General features: G+C 56.5%; 2 protein-coding genes across 7 annotated transcripts in view; both read left to right on the top strand.

Moving 5' to 3' along the window:
* Window positions 1–175: 175 nt before the first annotated feature.
* On the top strand, window positions 176–10,280 carry TMEM145 (transmembrane protein 145). 6 transcript variants are annotated; one of them, XM_043899279.1, is made up of 15 exons: window positions 197–716; window positions 1,500–1,574; window positions 1,687–1,764; window positions 1,849–1,935; window positions 2,016–2,117; window positions 2,218–2,302; window positions 2,409–2,480; window positions 2,598–2,666; window positions 3,137–3,217; window positions 3,305–3,383; window positions 3,533–3,626; window positions 4,351–4,523; window positions 6,106–6,226; window positions 8,776–8,982; window positions 9,932–10,280. In XM_043899279.1, exons 1-15 carry the CDS (start codon window positions 267–269, stop codon window positions 10,010–10,012), a joined length of 1,854 nt encoding a protein of 617 aa, XP_043755214.1. In that variant the 5' UTR covers window positions 197–266; the 3' UTR covers window positions 10,013–10,280. The 6 variants fall into 6 exon arrangements, with proteins under 6 accessions (XP_043755211.1, XP_043755210.1, XP_043755215.1 ...); XM_043899277.1 differs by having other exon boundaries at window positions 209–716; window positions 9,457–10,280; XM_043899275.1 differs by lacking the exon at window positions 9,932–10,280 and having other exon boundaries at window positions 188–716; window positions 8,776–9,599.
* Window positions 10,281–10,662: 382 nt separating this feature from the next.
* MEGF8 (multiple EGF like domains 8) overlaps window positions 10,663–18,396 on the top strand; it is a 41,216-nt gene continuing 33,482 nt past the window's right edge. The window contains exons 1-3 of the mRNA XM_043899272.1: window positions 10,663–11,604; window positions 17,270–17,433; window positions 17,671–17,877. Coding sequence (XP_043755207.1) covers window positions 11,418–11,604; window positions 17,270–17,433; window positions 17,671–17,877 — 558 coding nt within the window. The 5' untranslated portion in view covers window positions 10,663–11,417. The remainder of the gene's footprint in view (window positions 11,605–17,269; window positions 17,434–17,670; window positions 17,878–18,396) is intronic.

Here is an 18,396-nt window from a genome sequence, read left to right as displayed (position 1 = left end):
GACAGAACAGGGTCAGGCAGCAGGGTGTAGCGGTTGTGGCTGAGGGCTCTCTACCACCTTGGAGTTGTGTGACCCAGAACAGGTGGTTTACCCACTCTGCCTCTGTGTTTCTGTAGGAACTTCACAGGGTGCATGGGATCTGGAGTGGCCACAGCTGGTGATGGCTGTCATGGGGGCGGGGATGGGTAATCAAAGAGCAATTTGGGAGCCAAACTGAGGGGAGGTCAGAACAGAGCTGGGGCCAGGGGGTTGTGGGTCATCCTGAGATGGCAGCCTGGAGGAGGATGCTCGAACTGGGGGAATGCATTGGAGTTCATTTTAGGACACCGGGAGCCCGAGGTATCAAGGAGACACCCCATGGGGAGTACTGGGGCTGGAGAGGGGTGGTGCGGATGGGAAAGGGGCGGCCCCTCCCACGGCGATTGGGAAGGGACCTGGCCGGGTCATTCCGGAGGAGAAGGCAGGGAGCGCGGTGCCCAGCGGCCCCTTTAATCGGGGCCGCGCGCCAGCCGGCCCGCGCGCTCTCGCCGCCGTCGCCGGGCCGGAGTGGGAGCGGGAGCGGAACCCGGGCCGGGGCCGGGGCCGGAGCGGGTGGAATGGAGCCCCCGCGCGCGCCCGCTCTGCGCCGCCTGCTGCCGCCGCTGCTGCTCCTGCTGCTGCCGCTGCCCCCCCGCGCCCGGGCCAAGTACGTGCGGGGCAACCTCAGCTCCAAGGAGGTGAGCGCGCCCGGCCCTCCCCTGCCACCCGCCGGGCCCCAGAGGGACCGGAGGGAGAGGAGGGGGAGGTGCCGCCCCGCCCCCTGCCGCCCCTCCCGGAAGGTTCCTGAGAGCCTGGGGGCGTGGGGCCAGGGGCGATGAGGGACTGGGTCTGGGTTGAGGCTGCGGGGGCCCCGGGGGTAGAGAGGAGCCTCAGGAATTGTAGGAGGGACATTGAGGTCAGAGTTGGGCAAGGAGGGGGGCGGGGTTGGGAGAGTCCGAGTTTGGGGTGGGGGGGGGGGGACGCCGAGGTGGTGCTGAAGGGACAGCACTTTTCACTGCAAGAGAGCCTGAGTTCACATTCCTGCTCAGGTCCCGGAGGGGGCCGTTTGGAATACTCCCCAGCATCTGATGGGCTCTGGGACCACTGTGTGTGTGTGTGTGTCTTTGTGTGTCTGTGACAAAAGATGTCCAGTGTGTGTGTGTCTGTGTGTATGTATGTATGTATGCCTGTGACAAAAGATGTCCAGGATGGGGATCTGGCCCTCCAGGCTTTCTCTGGCACCTGGGAAATGGGAGAAGTGTTTGAAAGTAGGGGAAGAAACTTGGGGGACATCCGAAGCAGGAATCCTGGAACCGAGGTGAAAGGATAACAGAAGAATTTTGGAGGTGACCTGGTCCCCTTTATGCTTCTCAGGAAACCAGGAACTCCAGGGTAGGGAGGAAAAGTTGAGGGGGGGACTATGGAATCAAGGAGAGTTCTCAAGGGGCTCAGAAGAAGGTCTGAGTGGGCCCCTTTTCCAGGACTGGGTGTTCCTGACGAGATTTTGCTTCCTCTCGGATTACGGCCGACTAGACTTCCGTTTCCGATACCCTGAGGTGAGCCTTCCCCAACCACTCACCATGCTGAGGCTGGACACCCCCTTGGCCTCCCAAGGCAAGGGCTACCCCAGCTCCCCAACCCCCCCCCCCCCCATCTCTGGGTCTGCAGGCCAAGTGCTGTCAGAACATCCTCCTCTATTTTGATGACCCATCCCAGTGGCCAGCCGTGTACAAGGCAGGGGACAAGGTGAAGTCTGTGAGGAAGGTGGAGGGGAGGGGGGGAGAAGGTTGAAGCTGGCCAAGGAGTGACCGCATCCCTGCCCTCGCCTAGGACTGCCTGGCCAAGGAGTCAGTGATCAGGCCAGAGAACAACCAGGTCATCAACCTCACTACCCAGTATGCCTGGTCAGGCTGTCAGGTATGGGCCTGGCCTGGGGGAATGGGCAGGTGCTGAAGGTCAAGGTCCAGGCAGGCTTCAGCCTTTGCGTTTCTCCTCAGGTGGTGTCAGAGGAGGGAACTCGCTACCTGAGCTGCTCCAGTGGCCGCAGCTTCCGCTCGGTGCGTGAAAGGTGGTGGTACATTGCGCTCAGCAAGTGTGGCGTAAGTGACTGGGGCCTTCTCCTCCTTGCCTTCCTGCCAACCCCCTCCCTGCCCAGGGCTGCGCCCGCCCCCCTTCCTCAGGCCTCCACACTCCCCATAGGGAGATGGGCTGCAGCTGGAGTATGAGATGGTCCTCACTAACGGCAAGTCCTTCTGGACACGGCATTTCTCTGCTGATGAGTTTGGTGAGCCCGCGGGGACCCAGTATCTCGGTGGGAACCTAGAACTGGGAGCCTGTTGAGGGAAGACCCCTCCTGACTGCAGGATTTCCTCCTTCCGCCAAATTGGCAGGGATCCTGGAGACTGATGTGACTTTCCTCCTCATTTTCATCCTCATCTTCCTCCTCTCCTGTTACTTTGGATGTGAGTCTGGCCCATGGTGGGGGCGGAGTGAGGGGGGAGAGGGAAGATGGGGGAGGGGGGACAGGGTGGAGGACAGCCAACTTGTCTGTGTACAGCCTTCCTTTACCCTCCTCTTAGATTTGCTGAAAGGTCGTCAGCTGCTTCACACGACTTATAAAATGTTCATGGCTGCAGCAGGAGTGGAGGGTGAGGTTTAGAGTATCTTAACTTTTAAGTTCTATGAGAGGAGGAGCTTAGGTCTCAGATACCTAGGCCTAAGAAAGGAAGGGCTGGGGGCTTGGATTCTTAGGTCTGAGGGAGGAGGAGCTGGGGACTGGACTCCTGGGTCTCAGAGAGGAGGGTCTGGGGGTCTGGATTCCTGGGTCTGAGGGAGGAGGGGCTGGGGGTTGGACCCCTGGGTCTGAGGGAGGAGGGGCTGGGGGCCTGGACTCCTGGGTCTGAGGGAGGAGGGGCTGGGGGTTGGACCCCTGGGTCTGAGGGAGGAGGGGCTGGGGGCCTGGACTTCAGAGTATCCCAGGAGGTCAGCAGGAGTAGAGAGTCTAAATCCTAATGGGGATGAGCGAAGGGCTCTGGTCGTCTGGATCACAGTGCTGGGGAAGAGTGATGCTCTAAAGCCGGTGTCTGTCCTTTCCTCTCGCTGCCTGTCCTCCCCTCAGTCCTAAGCCTCCTATTTTTCTGCATCTACTGGGGCCAGTATGCCACGGATGGCATTGGCAACGAGAGCCTGAAGATCCTGGGTGAGAAAAAAGTGGGCCTGGGAGGGTGTGGGGCTCCTCCCCCGGCCAGAACCCTGCATCTGAGCTGCCCTCTCCTCCTTCTACCAGCCAAGCTGCTCTTCTCCTCCAGCTTCCTCATCTTCCTGCTGATGCTGATCCTTCTGGGGAAGGGATTCACGGTGACACGGTGCCCACGCTGGGGCGGGAGGGAGCACGGCGGGTATGGGGTGGCTGGGCAGTGGGGCAGGGCAGAGATTGGGTTGGGGGAGGGGGTGGCTACCCCCTCCTCTCTGACGGCCCCCACCCCTGCTGTCTCCCCTCATGGCCTGCTGCCAGGGGCCGCATCAGCCACTCGGGCTCGGTGAAGTTGTCTGTCTACATGACCCTGTACACTCTCACCCACGTGGCGCTGCTCATCTACGAGGCTGAGGTGCGTCCCCCTAAAGGCTCAGGCTTTGCTCCGTCCTCCCCAGGCCCCAAAGCTTTTAGTGGCCTCTTCCACCTGTCTGCTAGTCTTCTTCCTGGCTCTCTCTCCCCCACTCTGTGGTTTTCCGCCTTCCCATCTGTCTCCCTAAGTGCATTCCCGTCTTTCTACGTGGCTCTCTTCCTCCTCCTTCTGTCTCTCGCTGTCTGTCACATTTCATGCTCAGTGTCATGACTAAGTTCAGGAGTCACGCAGACCTGGAGTCCACTCTGGCTTTCCCATTTCCCAGCTGGTTGATGTTGACTGATGCCCACCCCACCCCCAGATCTGCTGCTGCTTCTGTAAAATGAGGAGGGTCTTACCTACCCTAGGGAACTTCTCTAAGGCTTTATATATCACCTTGACTTTAGCCGAAAGGCTTCCTGCTTAGCCTCAGTTTTCCCCTTCTGTAAAATGGGGTGAAAATAAGACCTGCTTCATCAACTTGGTGCAAACAGAAAAACTTACACTTGGTGGTGTTCAGCTCTGTGCTGAGCCATGGTAGCAGAGATAGTTTCTATCTTTTCACTTTCTCTGCGTCTATCCTTTCATCTCCATCTCTCATTCTCCTACTGCTTCTGTCCTGATCAAGTACCTCTGTGCCCTTAAGGGTGTTTGAGGGTGGGTTCTGGGGTCCCTGTGAGGAGGGCCAAAGGCCAGGGCTGTGACTGACCCTCTCCCTTGGGTCCAGTTCTTTGACCCGGGCCAGGTCCTGTACACCTATGAGTCGCCAGCGGGCTACGGGCTCATTGGGCTGCAGGTGGCGGCCTACGTGTGGTTCTCCTATGCTGTGCTCGTCTCCTTGCGCCACTTCCCGGAGAAGCAGCCCTTTTACGTGCCCTTCTTTGCTGCCTACACCCTCTGGTGAGATGTGCTGGGCCCCCAACCTGTCCATGCCTTCCCTGGCTCCCCAGAAATGGCTGTCTTCAACTCAGACCCTCTTCTGGGAGGCAGATGGACTTGAAGTTAGGCAGCTGTCACCAGAGTCTGCCACTTACTCACTGTGTAACCTGGAAACGATTCCTTTCCCAAAACGAAAAAAATATAAAAGCCTCAGGTTGCCTACTCAGAAAGAGGGATTGTCCAGAGTATCTCCTGCAAATGGGTATCTTGAGAGTGCATAGGACAACAGATGAGGGCTTTGAGTGTGGCACAAAGTAAATGTCCAACAAAAAGTAGTTGTGATTCTTTTCATTTAATATAGCATAGCAGTAAAGTTAAGGGCTTCCCAGGCGGCGCAAGTGGTAAAGAACCCGCCTGCCAGCGCAGGAGATATAAGAGACATGGGTGTGATCCCTGGGTTGGGAAGATTCCCCTGGAGGAGGAAATGGCAGCCCACTCCAGTATTCTTGCCTGGAGAATCCCATGGACAGAGGAGCCTAGTGGGCTACACAGTCCAGAAGGTTGCGGAGTCGGACGCAACTGAAACAACTTAGCACACACACAAAGCAGTAAAGTAGGTGGATTCTTTTAAATGACTTTATTTTCTCATATATGCATTTTAAATATTTATTTACTTATTTGGTTGCACTGGGTCTTAGTTTAGGCATGTGGGATCATTGTTGCAGCATGTGAACTCTTAATTGCAGCATGTGGGACCTAGTTCCCTGACCAGGGATCAAACTCAGGATTGGGAGTGTGGAGTCCTAGCCACCGGACCACCAGGGAAGTCCCAAGTAGGTGGATTCTAAGCCAGATTACCTGGATTTAGATCCCAGCTCTAAAGCTTGTGGGGCTTCCCTGGTGGCTCAGATGGTAAAGAATCTGCCTGCAATGCAGCAGGAGACCTGGGTTTGATCCCTGGTTTGGGAAGATTCCCCCGGAGAAGGGAATGGAAACCCACTCCAATATTCTTTTTTTTTTTTTTTTTTTCCACTCCAGTATTCTTGCCTGGCAGGCTACAGTCCATGCAAAGAGTCAGACATGACTGAGTGACTAACAGTTTTACTTCACTTTCTAAAGCTTGTAAACTGTGTGACATTACACACATCAATTAAATTCTGTCTGCCTCAGTTTCCGCACCTGTTTAATAGGGACAGAAATTGTACTTGCCTCATAGAGTCACTGTGAGAGTTATATGAGTGTGTATTCATGAAATGCTTAGTAACAGGTCTGGCATGCAATAAGTCCTTAATTGTTATTATCATATGTTAATTCAGTCATCAAACATCTGTTGATTTCCTCTCAGGTGCCAGAATTTGTGGTGGGGGTAGAACTGAGTTAAATTCAACCTACTGCTTGCCCACCCCCCTCACCACATTTCCCAGGCCAGTGGGATTCCTGTCTCCTTTTAACCTCTGGCTTCTGAAGGTCACACTGGCTTCCCTCCAGTTTGGGACCCACTTGGGGCCTGTGTGTGTGTGTGTGCATTGCAGGGGATTTGGGGCCATGGGGTGGGGTGGAAGGCAGGGATGGTGTCTCTACAGACCCACTGCCTCCCCTTCAGGTTCTTTGCAGTTCCGGTCATGGCCCTGATCGCCAACTTCGGGATCCCCAAGTGGGCCCGGGAGAAGATTGTCAATGGAATCCAGTTGGGGATCCATCTGTATGCCCACGGCGTGTTCCTGGTGAGGCTGGGCCTCCGGGGTGGGAGGGGGTGGGAAACCAGCGGGTGGAGGATGCATGAGGCCGTCCATCCTTGAGCTGCCTGAGCTTCTGTTCTGAGTGCTTGATCCATTTCCTTCAATTCATCTTTTAGGCATTCAACACAAGCTTACTGAGAGCCTGCTGGGTCCTTGCAGGCTGTTCCACTGTATCCCCCAGAGTCCACCCTCTTCTATTCCTCTCTCCTACTTTTGTGTCCTGGGCTCTTCCCCCAGCCCTACTCTATTTGCCCCATCCCCATTTCCATCCTGACCCTGGGTCCCCAGACTCTCACTTTCCCCTTCTGTATCCCCACTGCCTTCCCTAAGCCCCTTGGTCTCTGCTCCCCCGCGGCCCCCTCACATCCTCCCATCTCTGGCACTCCATCACAGGAAGAAGCCACTGGGTTGGGTCAAGCTGGGGCTCCAGGGGGCCTAGATATGAATGGCAGCAGGGGTTACCAGCACCAAATCTCTTCTTTGCGCTGGTTTACATCCTATCTGGCTTTCTGGGAGACAGTCCAGTCCGTCTGTTCATTCATTCTTCCATCCATCCATCAACCATTCAGTGGGCACCTTTCTCAAACCAGCCTCTGTTTCATGCTGGGAACACCCATATGCCTTTATTTCTTGTTTTTTATGTTATTTTATGTCTTGTTTACTTGGCAGAGCAACCCCAGGGCAGGATGGATAATAGTCATTAAAACCATTATACAGAGAGGGGAAGCTAAAGCCCAGAGAGGGGAGGTGACCTGCCAGGCTCTGTGGCCATTGGTGGGAGTGGTGGGGTTCTCTAGCAGACCGAAGATCTGGCATAAGTGGGAACCAGACAGGGAAATAGGCATTGCTGAGGGTCCCAACTCCTGACTTGAGGGGTCCACCATGTATTCTTTGTTGGGAATATACTCAGCCGCTGAGGGAGGGGGCCAGGTTCCCCATGGTCTACCCTGGAACCCGACTTAGTTACAGACTCACTTTCCTGGGATGGTTCCTCTTGAGGCTCTGCAGGAAGTCACAGAGGGACAGAGAGAGGCGAAATGCTGAGAACCCACCATGTGCCAGGGCTTCCCAGGTGGTGCTAGCAGTAAAGAGCCTGCGTGCCAATGCAGGAAACCTAAGAGATGCAGGTTTGATCCCTGGGTTGGGAAGATCCCCTGGGGGAGGACATGGCAACCCACTCCAGTACTCTTGCCTGGAAAATCCCATGGATAGAGACTGGCAGGCTGCAGTCCATAGAGTCACACAGAGTCAGACACGACTGAAGCGATTTAGTGCACACGCACACACCATGTGCTAGGGGCTGCGCCAGCGGTTTTCATTTCCACCCTCTCTTCATCTTTTCATGTAGGCACTGCAACTCCTTTTGTACAGTGAGGTTATTTATTTATTTGATTCTGGGAGTTTAATCAGTGTGCCCCAGAACCCATACTCAGTGAACTGTGGGGCCAGGAGGTGGGGTGTGGGCTCAGAACACTGGACACAGTGCCCTTTCTGCTATATTTCACTTTCGACCAGTTTCCTTCCTAAAAATGCTCACATTAGCTCAGCACAGCTCTGCCACGGGCAGGCATTCCACTGCTCTGGTTTCAGCTCCTTGTTCACTTACTCAGCAACAACCTTGGAGGGACTGAGCTGGGCTCCCGCGTGCAGTGCTAGGGTCACCCCAGTCCCTGCCCTTGTGGCCAGCCAGCTAATTCCGGAGACATCTCTACATTCAACCATTATGTATTGAGAGCTATAAGCTATGTGTCAGGCACTATTCGAGAAGATGTTGGGGATTCAGCAGGGAAAAGAGCCATCAAGTACCTGCTCTCAAGGAGTTAACGTTCTAGAGTCTGTCAGTTGCTCTTCAATTAAATTTTCTGTTTATGAAAATATTCTACCACCTGTGCTGTCTCATACAATAGCTACTAACGCTGTGTGGCTACTGAACACTTAAATGTGGCCAGTGTGACTGAGAAGTAAAAGTTTTAGTTTAATTTTGGTTATTTTAAATTAGCCACATATAGCTAGTAACGATTGTACTAGATGGGCTTCCTAGGTGGTACTAGTGGTAAAGAACCTGCCTGCCAGTGCAGGAGACCTGAGACCCAGGTTCAATTCTCTGAGTGGGGAAGATCGCCTGGAGGAGGTCACAGCAACACACTCCAGTAGTCTTGCCTGGAAAATCCCATGGAGAGAGGGGCCTGGCCGGCTAAGTCCATGGGGTCGAAAAGAGTTGGACACTACTGAAGCGATTTAGCACACTCACATCCTACTAGATATCGTAGGATGCTGCAGCTTAACCATTCAGTGATAACTGGGAGCGCAGGGCTTTGACTGAGGAAGCACCTGCAGAGTAGTAAAGAGTGGTGACGGACTGAAAGTTAGAGCCCAGGACATCGTGAGAGCCCAGAGGAGGTGCCAAATCCAGTTCAAGGGTTCAGAGAAGCGGGAGTATCAAGTGAACGGGGGAGTCCTTAGGGCTCCTGTTTATGAAGGCAGCCTGGGGCCTGGACAGCCCTTCTCCAACCTGCGCCTGCCCTTCGTCCCAGATCATGACGCGCCCCTCGGCGGCCAACAAGAACTTTCCGTACCACGTGCGCACGTCGCAGATCGCCTCGGCCGGAGCCCCGGGCCCTGGAGGCAGCCAATCCGCAGACAAGGCCTTCCCGCAGCACGTCTATGGGAACGTGACGTTCATCAGCGACTCGGTGCCCAACTTCACGGAGCTCTTCTCCATACCCCCGCCCGCCTCCTGCGTAAGCCCCGCGCCCCCGGCGCCCGAGGAGCTGCTGGCGCCGCCCCTGGAGTACCTGACCCCGCTCCCTGCCCCTCCACCGCCCTCCACGCCCAGGCGCCTGAGCCCACCCCCTGCCTTTCGCAACCCCCGCGCCCCCACGCCACGCCGCGACCGTCCCCCGGCGCCCGCGCCCACCTTGCCAGACTGGGTTCTGGCGCTGTTGCGTACGCCCCCTCAGACACCCCGCGCGGTGCCCCCGCCGCCGCTGGCCTTCCGCGGTTCTCCCCCACCTCCCCGGCCACCGCGGGAGTTCGCCCGGCGCACCCCGACGCCCCCGCTTGAGTACCTGGCCCCACTGCCCAGGCGCCCCTAACTGACCCCTGCGCCCACACCTCGGGAGGGGGGATCATCGCGGGGAGGGGGACGGGCCTTCGGGGCCGCATCTGCCCCTCCTTGGGTCCAGGACGGCCTCTGATCCTGACCCCCCTCCCAGGCCGGGAAGCAGGTGGAGGAGACAGCGGTGGTGGCGGCGGCGGCGGCCCCGAGGGGCCGCGTGGTGACCATGGCCGAGCCGGGCGCGGCCTCCCCGTCCCCTTCCTCTCGGTTCCCCAAGGCGGCCGACCCAAGCTGGGATGGCCCGACGCCGCCCTACCAGCCGCTCGTGCCCCAGGCAGCGGCGCCGCACACCGGCTTCACCGAGTACTTCAGCATGCACACGGCCGGGGGCACCGCACCCCCGGTCTGAGCACCCCTGCCCGCCCCTGCCCCATGGGCCGCGCGCCGGGCCCCGGCCGGGCTCCAGATCCCCTCTCTCACCCGGCCCCAGGGCTCTGTCATCCCCGGCCTTGCCAAACCTCCCCACCCCGCGCGCCCAGGTAGGGGTGCGTAGTGTCCTGCTCCCGCCCAGTCCCCCTTTGACTCGTGCCAAACGGTCCCGCGGGAGCCGCTCTCCCCGTCCCCTCCCTCAGCCCCTGCCCCGAGCGGCACCGGATTCTGGGCTCCCGCTGTTCCGTGACCTCCGGCCCCCTGGCCCCCTCCGAGACCTCTGACTCCGCCGGACCCCGGAACACCAGTGACGATCGCCGGGACCCTGCCTGAGGTTCTCCAGGAATCCGCGACCCCGAGCCACTCACTGCTCCCAGGACAGATACTGTGAAGCTACTCTCGACTCTGAAACCTTCCCCTGGATCTCTGTGACCTCGGACCCGTACTCTGCCCCCCTATCTCCATCCCGGAGGCCTCCCTCAGGTCCTTGGCAGAAAGACTTTTTCCCCTTCTTGCCAAAATAAAGAGGATTCGTTGAGTTTTTATCTTTAAGATGGGCTCTTTTACATCTTGATAGTGCTCAGAGACCGGGCTGAACACGAGCCACTCCAGGACCTCAGTGTGCCCAACTGTGAAATGGTATCTTGTGAGGGACCTGCATAACCTGACCTTTTGTTGACCCATAATCGGAGAGCCCTGAAGGTATGAATCATCATCTAGCAGAGTCCTCTTACTGTACAGCTTTATTTTTACCTTCTCTGCCCCAGTTATAGGTAGAAGCGCCCTCCAGTGGCCGTTGCTTTGCTCAGCCACCTGCACCGGGAGTTTGGGTTAAGATTTTAGCACTGCGCATGTGTAATTCTCACTTCACCGGCTGAGGCGGTCACAGCTGCGCCTGCGTCTAGGAACAAATGGGCGGGGACGTTTCCGGAAGTCTCCCTTTGCGGAGGGGTGGGCTTGGGTGCTCTGCAGTCCTCCCAGGGCCGCTCTGACCTGCGTCTCTGCAACTTCTCGGCTCCTCTCTATTTTCCTTTCCACAGCGGCCGCTAGGCCCCCGCCCTCTCGCCCTCCCAGCGAGTCTTCCCTTGGCCGCTCTGGCCCTAGCGTCCCCTCGTCTCTCTGATCTGGCTCATCCGGCTCGGACGGGAGTCGCGGGTGGGTGAGCAAGCGAGTTCGTCTGTGGGGTCCAGGCCTGAGCCCCTGAAGACTGACTCTGCCCCGGGCACCCGCTCGCGCCCCGCCCCTGACTGGAGGGTTCTCTCCCGGAGGACCCTCCGGTCCAGGACGTCCGCATCCTTGATGTAGGCCCCCGCAGAACTGTACACCCCTTCGCCCACCGGGGACCCCAGTGGTCTATAAGGTCCGTTTCGGCCTGCAGCGGCCCTCGACTGTAACTGCTGGACATCGTTTATGGGGTCAGCTAGCCTATGGGGGCCCATGTCTACAAGGGACTCCCATGGCCCCTAAGGGTCTGCCCCGTCCATAACGACCCCCATTATAGGGTTTTCCATGGGTCTGTAAGGCCCACTCCTCCATCTCCAGAGCCCGGCGACAGCGGCTGTCCCAGCGGCTCCTGGACCCCGCTGGTCTACAAGGCCATGTCCCATCCATAGAGGTCTGCAGGGCTTCAAACGGGGTGGAAGGCCCTCTCCGGGGCTTTACGACCCGTCAGTACGGGAGGAGGCGGCGATGGCCCTGGGCCGGGCTCTGGCTGCGGCGCTGGCTATATCATTGGCCGTGCTGGGGCCACTGTCCCCTGGAGCCCAGGCAGGGGACTGCAAGGGCCAGCGGCAAGTGCTGCGGGAGGCTCCAGGCTTCGTGACAGATGGTGCGGGCAACTACAGCGTCAATGGCAATTGCGAATGGCTCATCGAGGGTGAGTGGGGCCGCGTGGGTCACACACCCGCTGGTGCGCTAATTCATTCATTTGTGCCCTCGTTCATCCACTGACCACGTTCCCAGAACCCATTCTGGTCCAGGCCCTTTGCTCTGAAATGCAGCCAACTTGGGCCCTGCCTTGGAAGGCCTTGAAGTCTGGTCTGGGAATTGCACCCAGACCAGATGGACAATTACAAGCCACAGCATCAGTGCGGACTGTTCTGAGTAATCCTTAGATACTTAGGGACTACTCTGGTGGTCCAGCAATTAAGACTCAGTGCTTCAACTGCAGGGGACCTGAGAGTTCCATCTCTGGTGGTGACTAGGATCCTGCATGCCGCTTGATGTGATTAAAAAAGTAAAAATAAATTAAAAATTTTTTTAAAAGCTTCATTTAAAAAGAAGTTGTTGGAAACTCAGGCTTTGAGCCCAGCCACCTGGCTTCAAACTTGGGTTCCGCTTCTTCCTAGCTTTGTGAATTTGGGCAGGTGGCTTCCTTTCTCTAAGGTTTGGCTTTCCCTCCCTGCTTGTGGTGATAGTAATAGTACTCACCTCATAGGGCTATTGCAATTAAATGAGAACAGGTATACTGTGCCTGGTACATAGTAAATACCCAATAAATGGTCTTAGGATTATTAGTGTTGTTCTTTTTAAAGTACTTCAATGAAAGCAGTTTTTCAGTCATTCATGTACCAGGTATTGCCTTTGCCACTGGGATTCAGCAGAGAGACCCACAAGCCTCAGCACTCTGTGATGACTTGGGGCTTGGAATCTAGTGGGGGAGACAAACACGTTAGTAGTCCATCCTGGTGTGGTCGGGGCTGTGATGGAGGAACCCCACGGATCTGGGGGTGCCCAGAGGAGGTACCTGATTCTGTGGGGTGAGTAGGAGCAGAGAAGACTTCCTGGAGGAGGAGATGTCTGAGCTGAGGACTAAAGACCTGTGGGAATCAGCCAGGAGGAGGAGAAAAGCATTCAGGAAGAGGAAATAGCCTGTGCAAAGGCCCCATCTTTACTGTTCTGGGCTCCCAGTCTAGTGGGGGAAACAAACCCACTCCTAGGGAGTGAGAACCTCAGAGATGGCATCTGACTTAGCCTGGGCTATGCTTGAGACCAGAGGCATATGTAGGAGAGAGCAAAAGGACATTCCAGGTAAGGAGACTAGCCCGTGCAAAAGCCTGGGAATAAGAGTGTATGATGCTTTTGTGTGTGTGAGTCCCACTCTCTGGGACCCCATGGACTGTAGCCCGCCAGGCTCATCTGTCCGTGGAATTCTCCAGGCAAGACTACTGCAGTGGGTATTCCCTTCTCCAGGGGAACCTTCCCGACCTAGGGATTGAACCCAGGTCTCCTGCATTGCAGGCAGATTCTTTAAGATATCTGTGTGTTAGGACACAGAATCCAAGAAGACAGTGAGCCAGAGGCTGGAGGGTTGGGAGGAACCAAAAGGTGTAGGATGTGGTGATTTTGAGCTGTGCCCTGAGGATCATAAGGAGGTGGAGGAGCTAGAGAAGTCTAGGAAGGCCTCCCTTGGCAGCAAATGAGGAGCTGACCTTTGCGGAGAGGTGGGAGTCCCCCAGAGGAGATCCTGGGCGAAGACCAGAGGTGTGACAGGGCCTGGGTTGTGCCAGACCTCCTTTTGCAGGCTTTGGAGCTTGGTCTTTATCTGGGGACGCAGGGCATCCATGGAAGGTTTTAAACAAGGAAAGTCATGATCCAGTTTATGGTTTAGAAGATCTCTGGCTGTTGTGTGGGGTATGAGTGAAGCATGTTTCTTGGGGTTGAGTGTGTCTGTCCCTAATGTGGGGGCCGTCCTCATCTAGGGGTTGAGAAGAGAATGGGAAGTGTGTGTATGCATTGGGGATGTAAATTGTTCTCTGGCCTTGAAGAGCTCCAGCCTGCTTGGGGATGGTAAGGCCAGACACAGACATTCAGCCTCCAGTGTGCCCAGGGCTGAGACGGAAAGAGGTGCCTGGTTGGGTAGACGGGCCTAGAGGAGTGAAGAGACTCTGCTGGGAGTCACAGAGGGGCAGCCACTGAGCAGGGTTCTGAAACATGCACTGGAGTGTTGTTCAGTCGCTAAGTCTGGTCTGACTCTCTGCGACCCATGGACTGCAGCACACCAGGCTTCCCTGTCTTTCACTATCTCCTGAAGTGTGCTCAAACTCATGTCCATCTAGTCGGTGATGCCATCCAACCATCTCATCCTCTGTCACCCCCGTCTCCTCCTGCCCTGAAGCTTTCCCAGCATCATCAGGGTCTTTCTCAGTGAGTCAGCTCTTCGGACTTGGTGGCCAAAGTATTGGAGCTTCAACTTCAGCATCAATCCTTCCAACGAATATTCAGGGTTAGGAGTGTACCGGGTGAGAAAAGGGAATAGCCCTATGAAGACAAAACAGGGGCTTGTGGTCCAGAGGTTAAGTCTCCACTGCAGGGGACATGGGTTTGATCCCTAGTTGGGAAACTAAGATCCCATGTGCCGCCAGCAAAATAAAAGGGAGGACTGGTGGGTCTCAAAACCCTGTCTCAGCTCATCTGATCTGGCCGAACTGTTGGCTGGGAAGAGCAAAGCAGGCCAGAAACAGGGAAGGAAAGGCGCTGAATGTCACACTGAACAGCTTGACTTTTCTCTGGGGATTGGTGGGGAGCCAGAGGGGGATTTTGAGCAGGAGTGGGTTGTCGCTGTCAGGCTGGGTAAGGGGCAGACTGGAGACTTGGTGTGCTTGTCTGGTGGGAAAGGATGAGTTCTGAATTGGGGCAGGAACTAAGTGGGTGGAGAGGCACGGAGAATGCTGAGAGACGTGTGACGTTTCACACATGAGACCTGGGGACCAGTTGGCTGGATGTTGCGGTAAGGAGGTGTCTGGGAGACTTCTGGATTCCTCCTTGAGGTCCTATCCTTCCCAGTGTCTGTCACCTCTAAGAACCAACATGTTCCCCCATCTATTAAAAAAATAAGCAAATGACGCACTTACTTTTTTTTTTTAAACCATGTTCACACTTCATTGGGCCCAGTGCTCATAAGGATTCATAACATCCTTATGAATAAGAGGCATTAAGCCTTTGAAAAGCAGGGGCATTTGGGCTCAGATCTCTGTCCAGCATGGTCTGGGGATTAGGCCCCTGTTGGACGGAAACAGAAGGACTTGGACTCAGGGAGGAACTTCAGGAAGGCAGATGGTGAGCCGGCGGCCTCTGGCAGACACTTGACAAAGATGTGTTTGTTGTGATTCTAAGGACAGAGCTTTAAAGTGTGGTTGAGGCTGGTAAGATTCTGGGAGGTCTGGTTGCCCGGCCTGGCTGAATGGTTCTTCCGCGTTCTCCTGACCACAGCTCGAGGTCTCTGTGTGATGTTCTTGGGGGCTCTGGCCAGAGCCAGAAGGGGAGGTGCCAGCTTCAGTATTCTGTCTGGTGCATTTCTTCCTTCCTTCATCCAGTGTTTCCTGAGCCTTTGCTCAGCACCAGGCCCTGTGCTGGGCAGAATCGGGGAGGGACCCACAAGATGAATAGGCCCAGGCCCTGTCCTGTGGGCCGCCTCGGTTGCAGGGGAGACAGAGGTGGACACAGATGGTCCTGGCCCAGAGAAATGGAGGTTGTATTGGAAAGAGAACCTGGAGGGACCCCTCACCCGGCCAGGGGGCATCAGGGAAGGCTTCCTGGAGAAGGTGGGGAAGTGTGCTGGCAGGAAGGGAGAACGTGTTCAAGACAGAGGAGCTTGTGCAAAGGCTCAGCTCCTGATTGAACTGTAAGCCATGGGGAGATGTGGGGCAGGTTGAGACTCCAAACCCCCAGTTAGGGAGCTGAACTTTTTCCTGGAGATGGTGGGGAATCACTGAGGGCTTTTGAGCAGGGGAGGGCAAGGACCAGAGGTCGAGCCAGGGGGATCCTTCAGGGAGCCTTGTCAGGGGAAAACAGGAAGCCAGGAAGGAGGCCTGCGCTGGCATGTTGGAGTCACCATCTGGGATCGTCATACCAGCCTTGATGGGTGAGAATCATCCCCAAATTACATCAAGGAAACTGAGGCCCCGAGAGCCCCAGGAACTAGTGAAGAGTGGATGAGCACCTCCAGTGCGCAGACAGGTGTAATGAGGAGCATGGGAAAGAGGCTGGTCCTCCAGCAGGTCCGAGCAGAGCTGGAACCTAGGTTTCCTAGTTGCCCCAGCCCACAAGACCTCCCTGAGCCCCTAGTGAGAGACATGGGGTGAGAGAACCTTCTGGAACCAGACAGAGAGCAAGAATGGTGACAGTGCCAGGAGCAGTGGCATTATGAAGTGTGAGGCCCCATCATAAGTCAGCACTTAAGGTGCCTTATCCGTTACGGCCCGTGTGGTCAGTCATCTGAATAGTCTGGGCCAGGCACCCAAGATGCTCCCTCACGGGCGGGCAGTTGATGGCAGCTGGCGGCTCAGCTGGGACTGACAGCTGGGAAACCCACACATGGCCCCTCCACGTGATGCTGGCTTTTCATAGCATGACAGCTGGGTTCTGAGAAGGCATATTCTACGAGGCCCAGGTAAAAGTGGCAGGCTTCCTCTGATCTCGCCTTGAGAGTCCCAGAGCCTCACATCTGCTGTTGTGTATTGGCCAAGCTAGTCTCTTCCCAGATACAAGGGGTCAGGAATCAGCCCTTATCTCTCTCTCTTTTTTTTAATTTTTAAAAATTTACTTATTTATTGGTTGCACTGGGTGTTCATTGCTGTGCATGGGCTTTCTCTAGTTGTGGCAAGTGGTGCTCCTCTAGTTATGAAGTGTGGGCTTCTCATTCCGGTGACTTGTTGTGGAGCATGGGCTCTGGAGTGCAGGCTCAGTTGCTCCGCAGCATGTGGAATCTTCCCAGACCAGGGATTGAACTTGTGTCCCCTGCATTGGCAGGTGGATACATATCCACTGTACCACTGGCGAAGTCCAGCCCTCATCCCTTGATGGGAGGAGTGACCAAGAAGTTTGCATCGACCACAGTGATTATATCCCCATTTTACGGATGAGGAAACAGATCTAGAGAGGTCTGGTGACTTGCCCAATGTCACACAACTTACTAGTGGCTAGTAAGTGGCAGAGCCAAGATTTGAGCCCAGGCAGTCTGGCTCCAGAAGCTGTGCCCTTAGCTAGTACAGTACACAGAGAGAAGAGACCCTAGGTCAGGGCAGAGAGGAGCTGTGGTGCTACAGGGTTTGGTCTTTGCCCAGGGGAAAGAAACAGGCCTCTTCCCTTAGAGCTTCTTGAGCCTGGAACTCAGGACACCCACAGAGGCCCTTTTCCATCTGGGAGTTTCCCTTCTGCTCGGGCATGAACCCTGACCTTCAGGCTTAGGCGTGGCCAAGGCTCAAGAATAAATGGGAACAGTTCTTTGTGACCACTGGGATGGGGTTCCTCTCTGCACTCCAATTTTCCCATCTGAATGATTGGGGGTGTTTGGCCTGATCTCAGGAGCCCTTCTCAGGGCTGATACTGTCCTTTCTTTGAGCTTCTGTCCCTCTTGCTATTGCAGCCCCATCCTCCCTGGGTTGGGAGCCTGGGAGTCCCTTGAAGGCAAAGCCCAGGCCTGACTCATCTTTGGGCCCAGCATCGTGAGGAGCAGGGCTTGGTGTTTGTGGGTGGGCTGCGTGGAGGCAGGAAGGGGAGGGTCCATGTCTGAGCCCGGCCTCCCTGTTCTCACCGCTCAGCCCCGAGCTCCCAGCACCGGATCCTACTGGACTTCCTTTTCCTGGACACAGAATGCACTTACGACTACCTGTTTGTGTATGACGGTGACTCCCCGCGCGGGCCCCTGCTGGCCAGTCTGAGTGGGAGCACACGGCCTCCGCCCATCGAGGCTTCCTCGGGCAAGGTTGGTGGGGCTGGGCTGCGGGGCCGTGGCTCGAGGAGCCAAGCGACGTGTGTAGGACATGGGGGTAGACACACAGAGGGAAACACGAGGCCAGGGCACTCGGCACCCATCGGAAGGATACAGGGGCAAAGAAAGGTGGAGAGAGACAAAGACAGGAGATGGGGCGCCCCAGGGTGGGGGGTGCAGGAGCAGACCTCCGTCCGTGCCGCCCCAGAGCCCCGTACCCCATGCCTGCAGATGCTGCTGCACCTCTTCAGTGATGCCAACTACAACCTGCTGGGCTTCAACGCCTCCTTCCGCTTCTCTCTGTGCCCGGGCGGCTGCCGCAGCCACGGGCAGTGCCAGCCTCCAGGGGTGTGTGTCTGCGAGCCGGGCTGGGGGGGCCCCGACTGTGGCCTGCAGGAGTGCTCAGCCTACTGCGGCAGCCACGGCACCTGCGCCTCGGTGAGCCTGTCCCCCTGGACCCCGGCCTGTGGCCACACCTTCCACCCCCACCTCCTGGCTCTGACTCTGCTCCTGCCTGAGACAGCCCCTGCCAGCCTGCCCTCTCCCAGGATGCTGACCCCACCCCGGGACCCTGCTCCCTCCTGCAGAACTCCCCACTCCCCCACCTGGGGAGTGACTCCATCCCACTCCACCGGGGGCCCCTCCTTGGCCTGAACCCACTCCCAGCCTCACCTGTAACCCACCTGTCACATGTGAACTTGCCTTCCTTCCTCTTGCCAGGCCCGACTCCACCCTCCCACTCCCACCCCTCCACTCTGTCTGGCTTGGGCCCCCAGCTGTGACTTCTGACTTTTTTTTTTCCCCAAGTCTTTATTGAATTTGTTACAATATTGCTTGTTTCATGTTTTGGTTTTTTGGCTGGGAGGCACCCCTGCATTGGAAGGTGAAATCTTAACCACTAGGCTGCCAGGGAAATCCCATGACTTCTGACCTTTGACCACTGACCCAGGGCCTGAG

The sequence above is a fragment of the Cervus elaphus genome, chromosome 4 (assembly GCF_910594005.1).
Source record: "Cervus elaphus chromosome 4, mCerEla1.1, whole genome shotgun sequence".
In the NCBI taxonomy this organism is placed as follows: domain Eukaryota; kingdom Metazoa; phylum Chordata; class Mammalia; order Artiodactyla; family Cervidae; genus Cervus; species Cervus elaphus.
The sequence above is the reverse complement of the archived record's forward strand: the minus strand, read 5'-3'. Positions and strand labels throughout refer to the sequence as shown.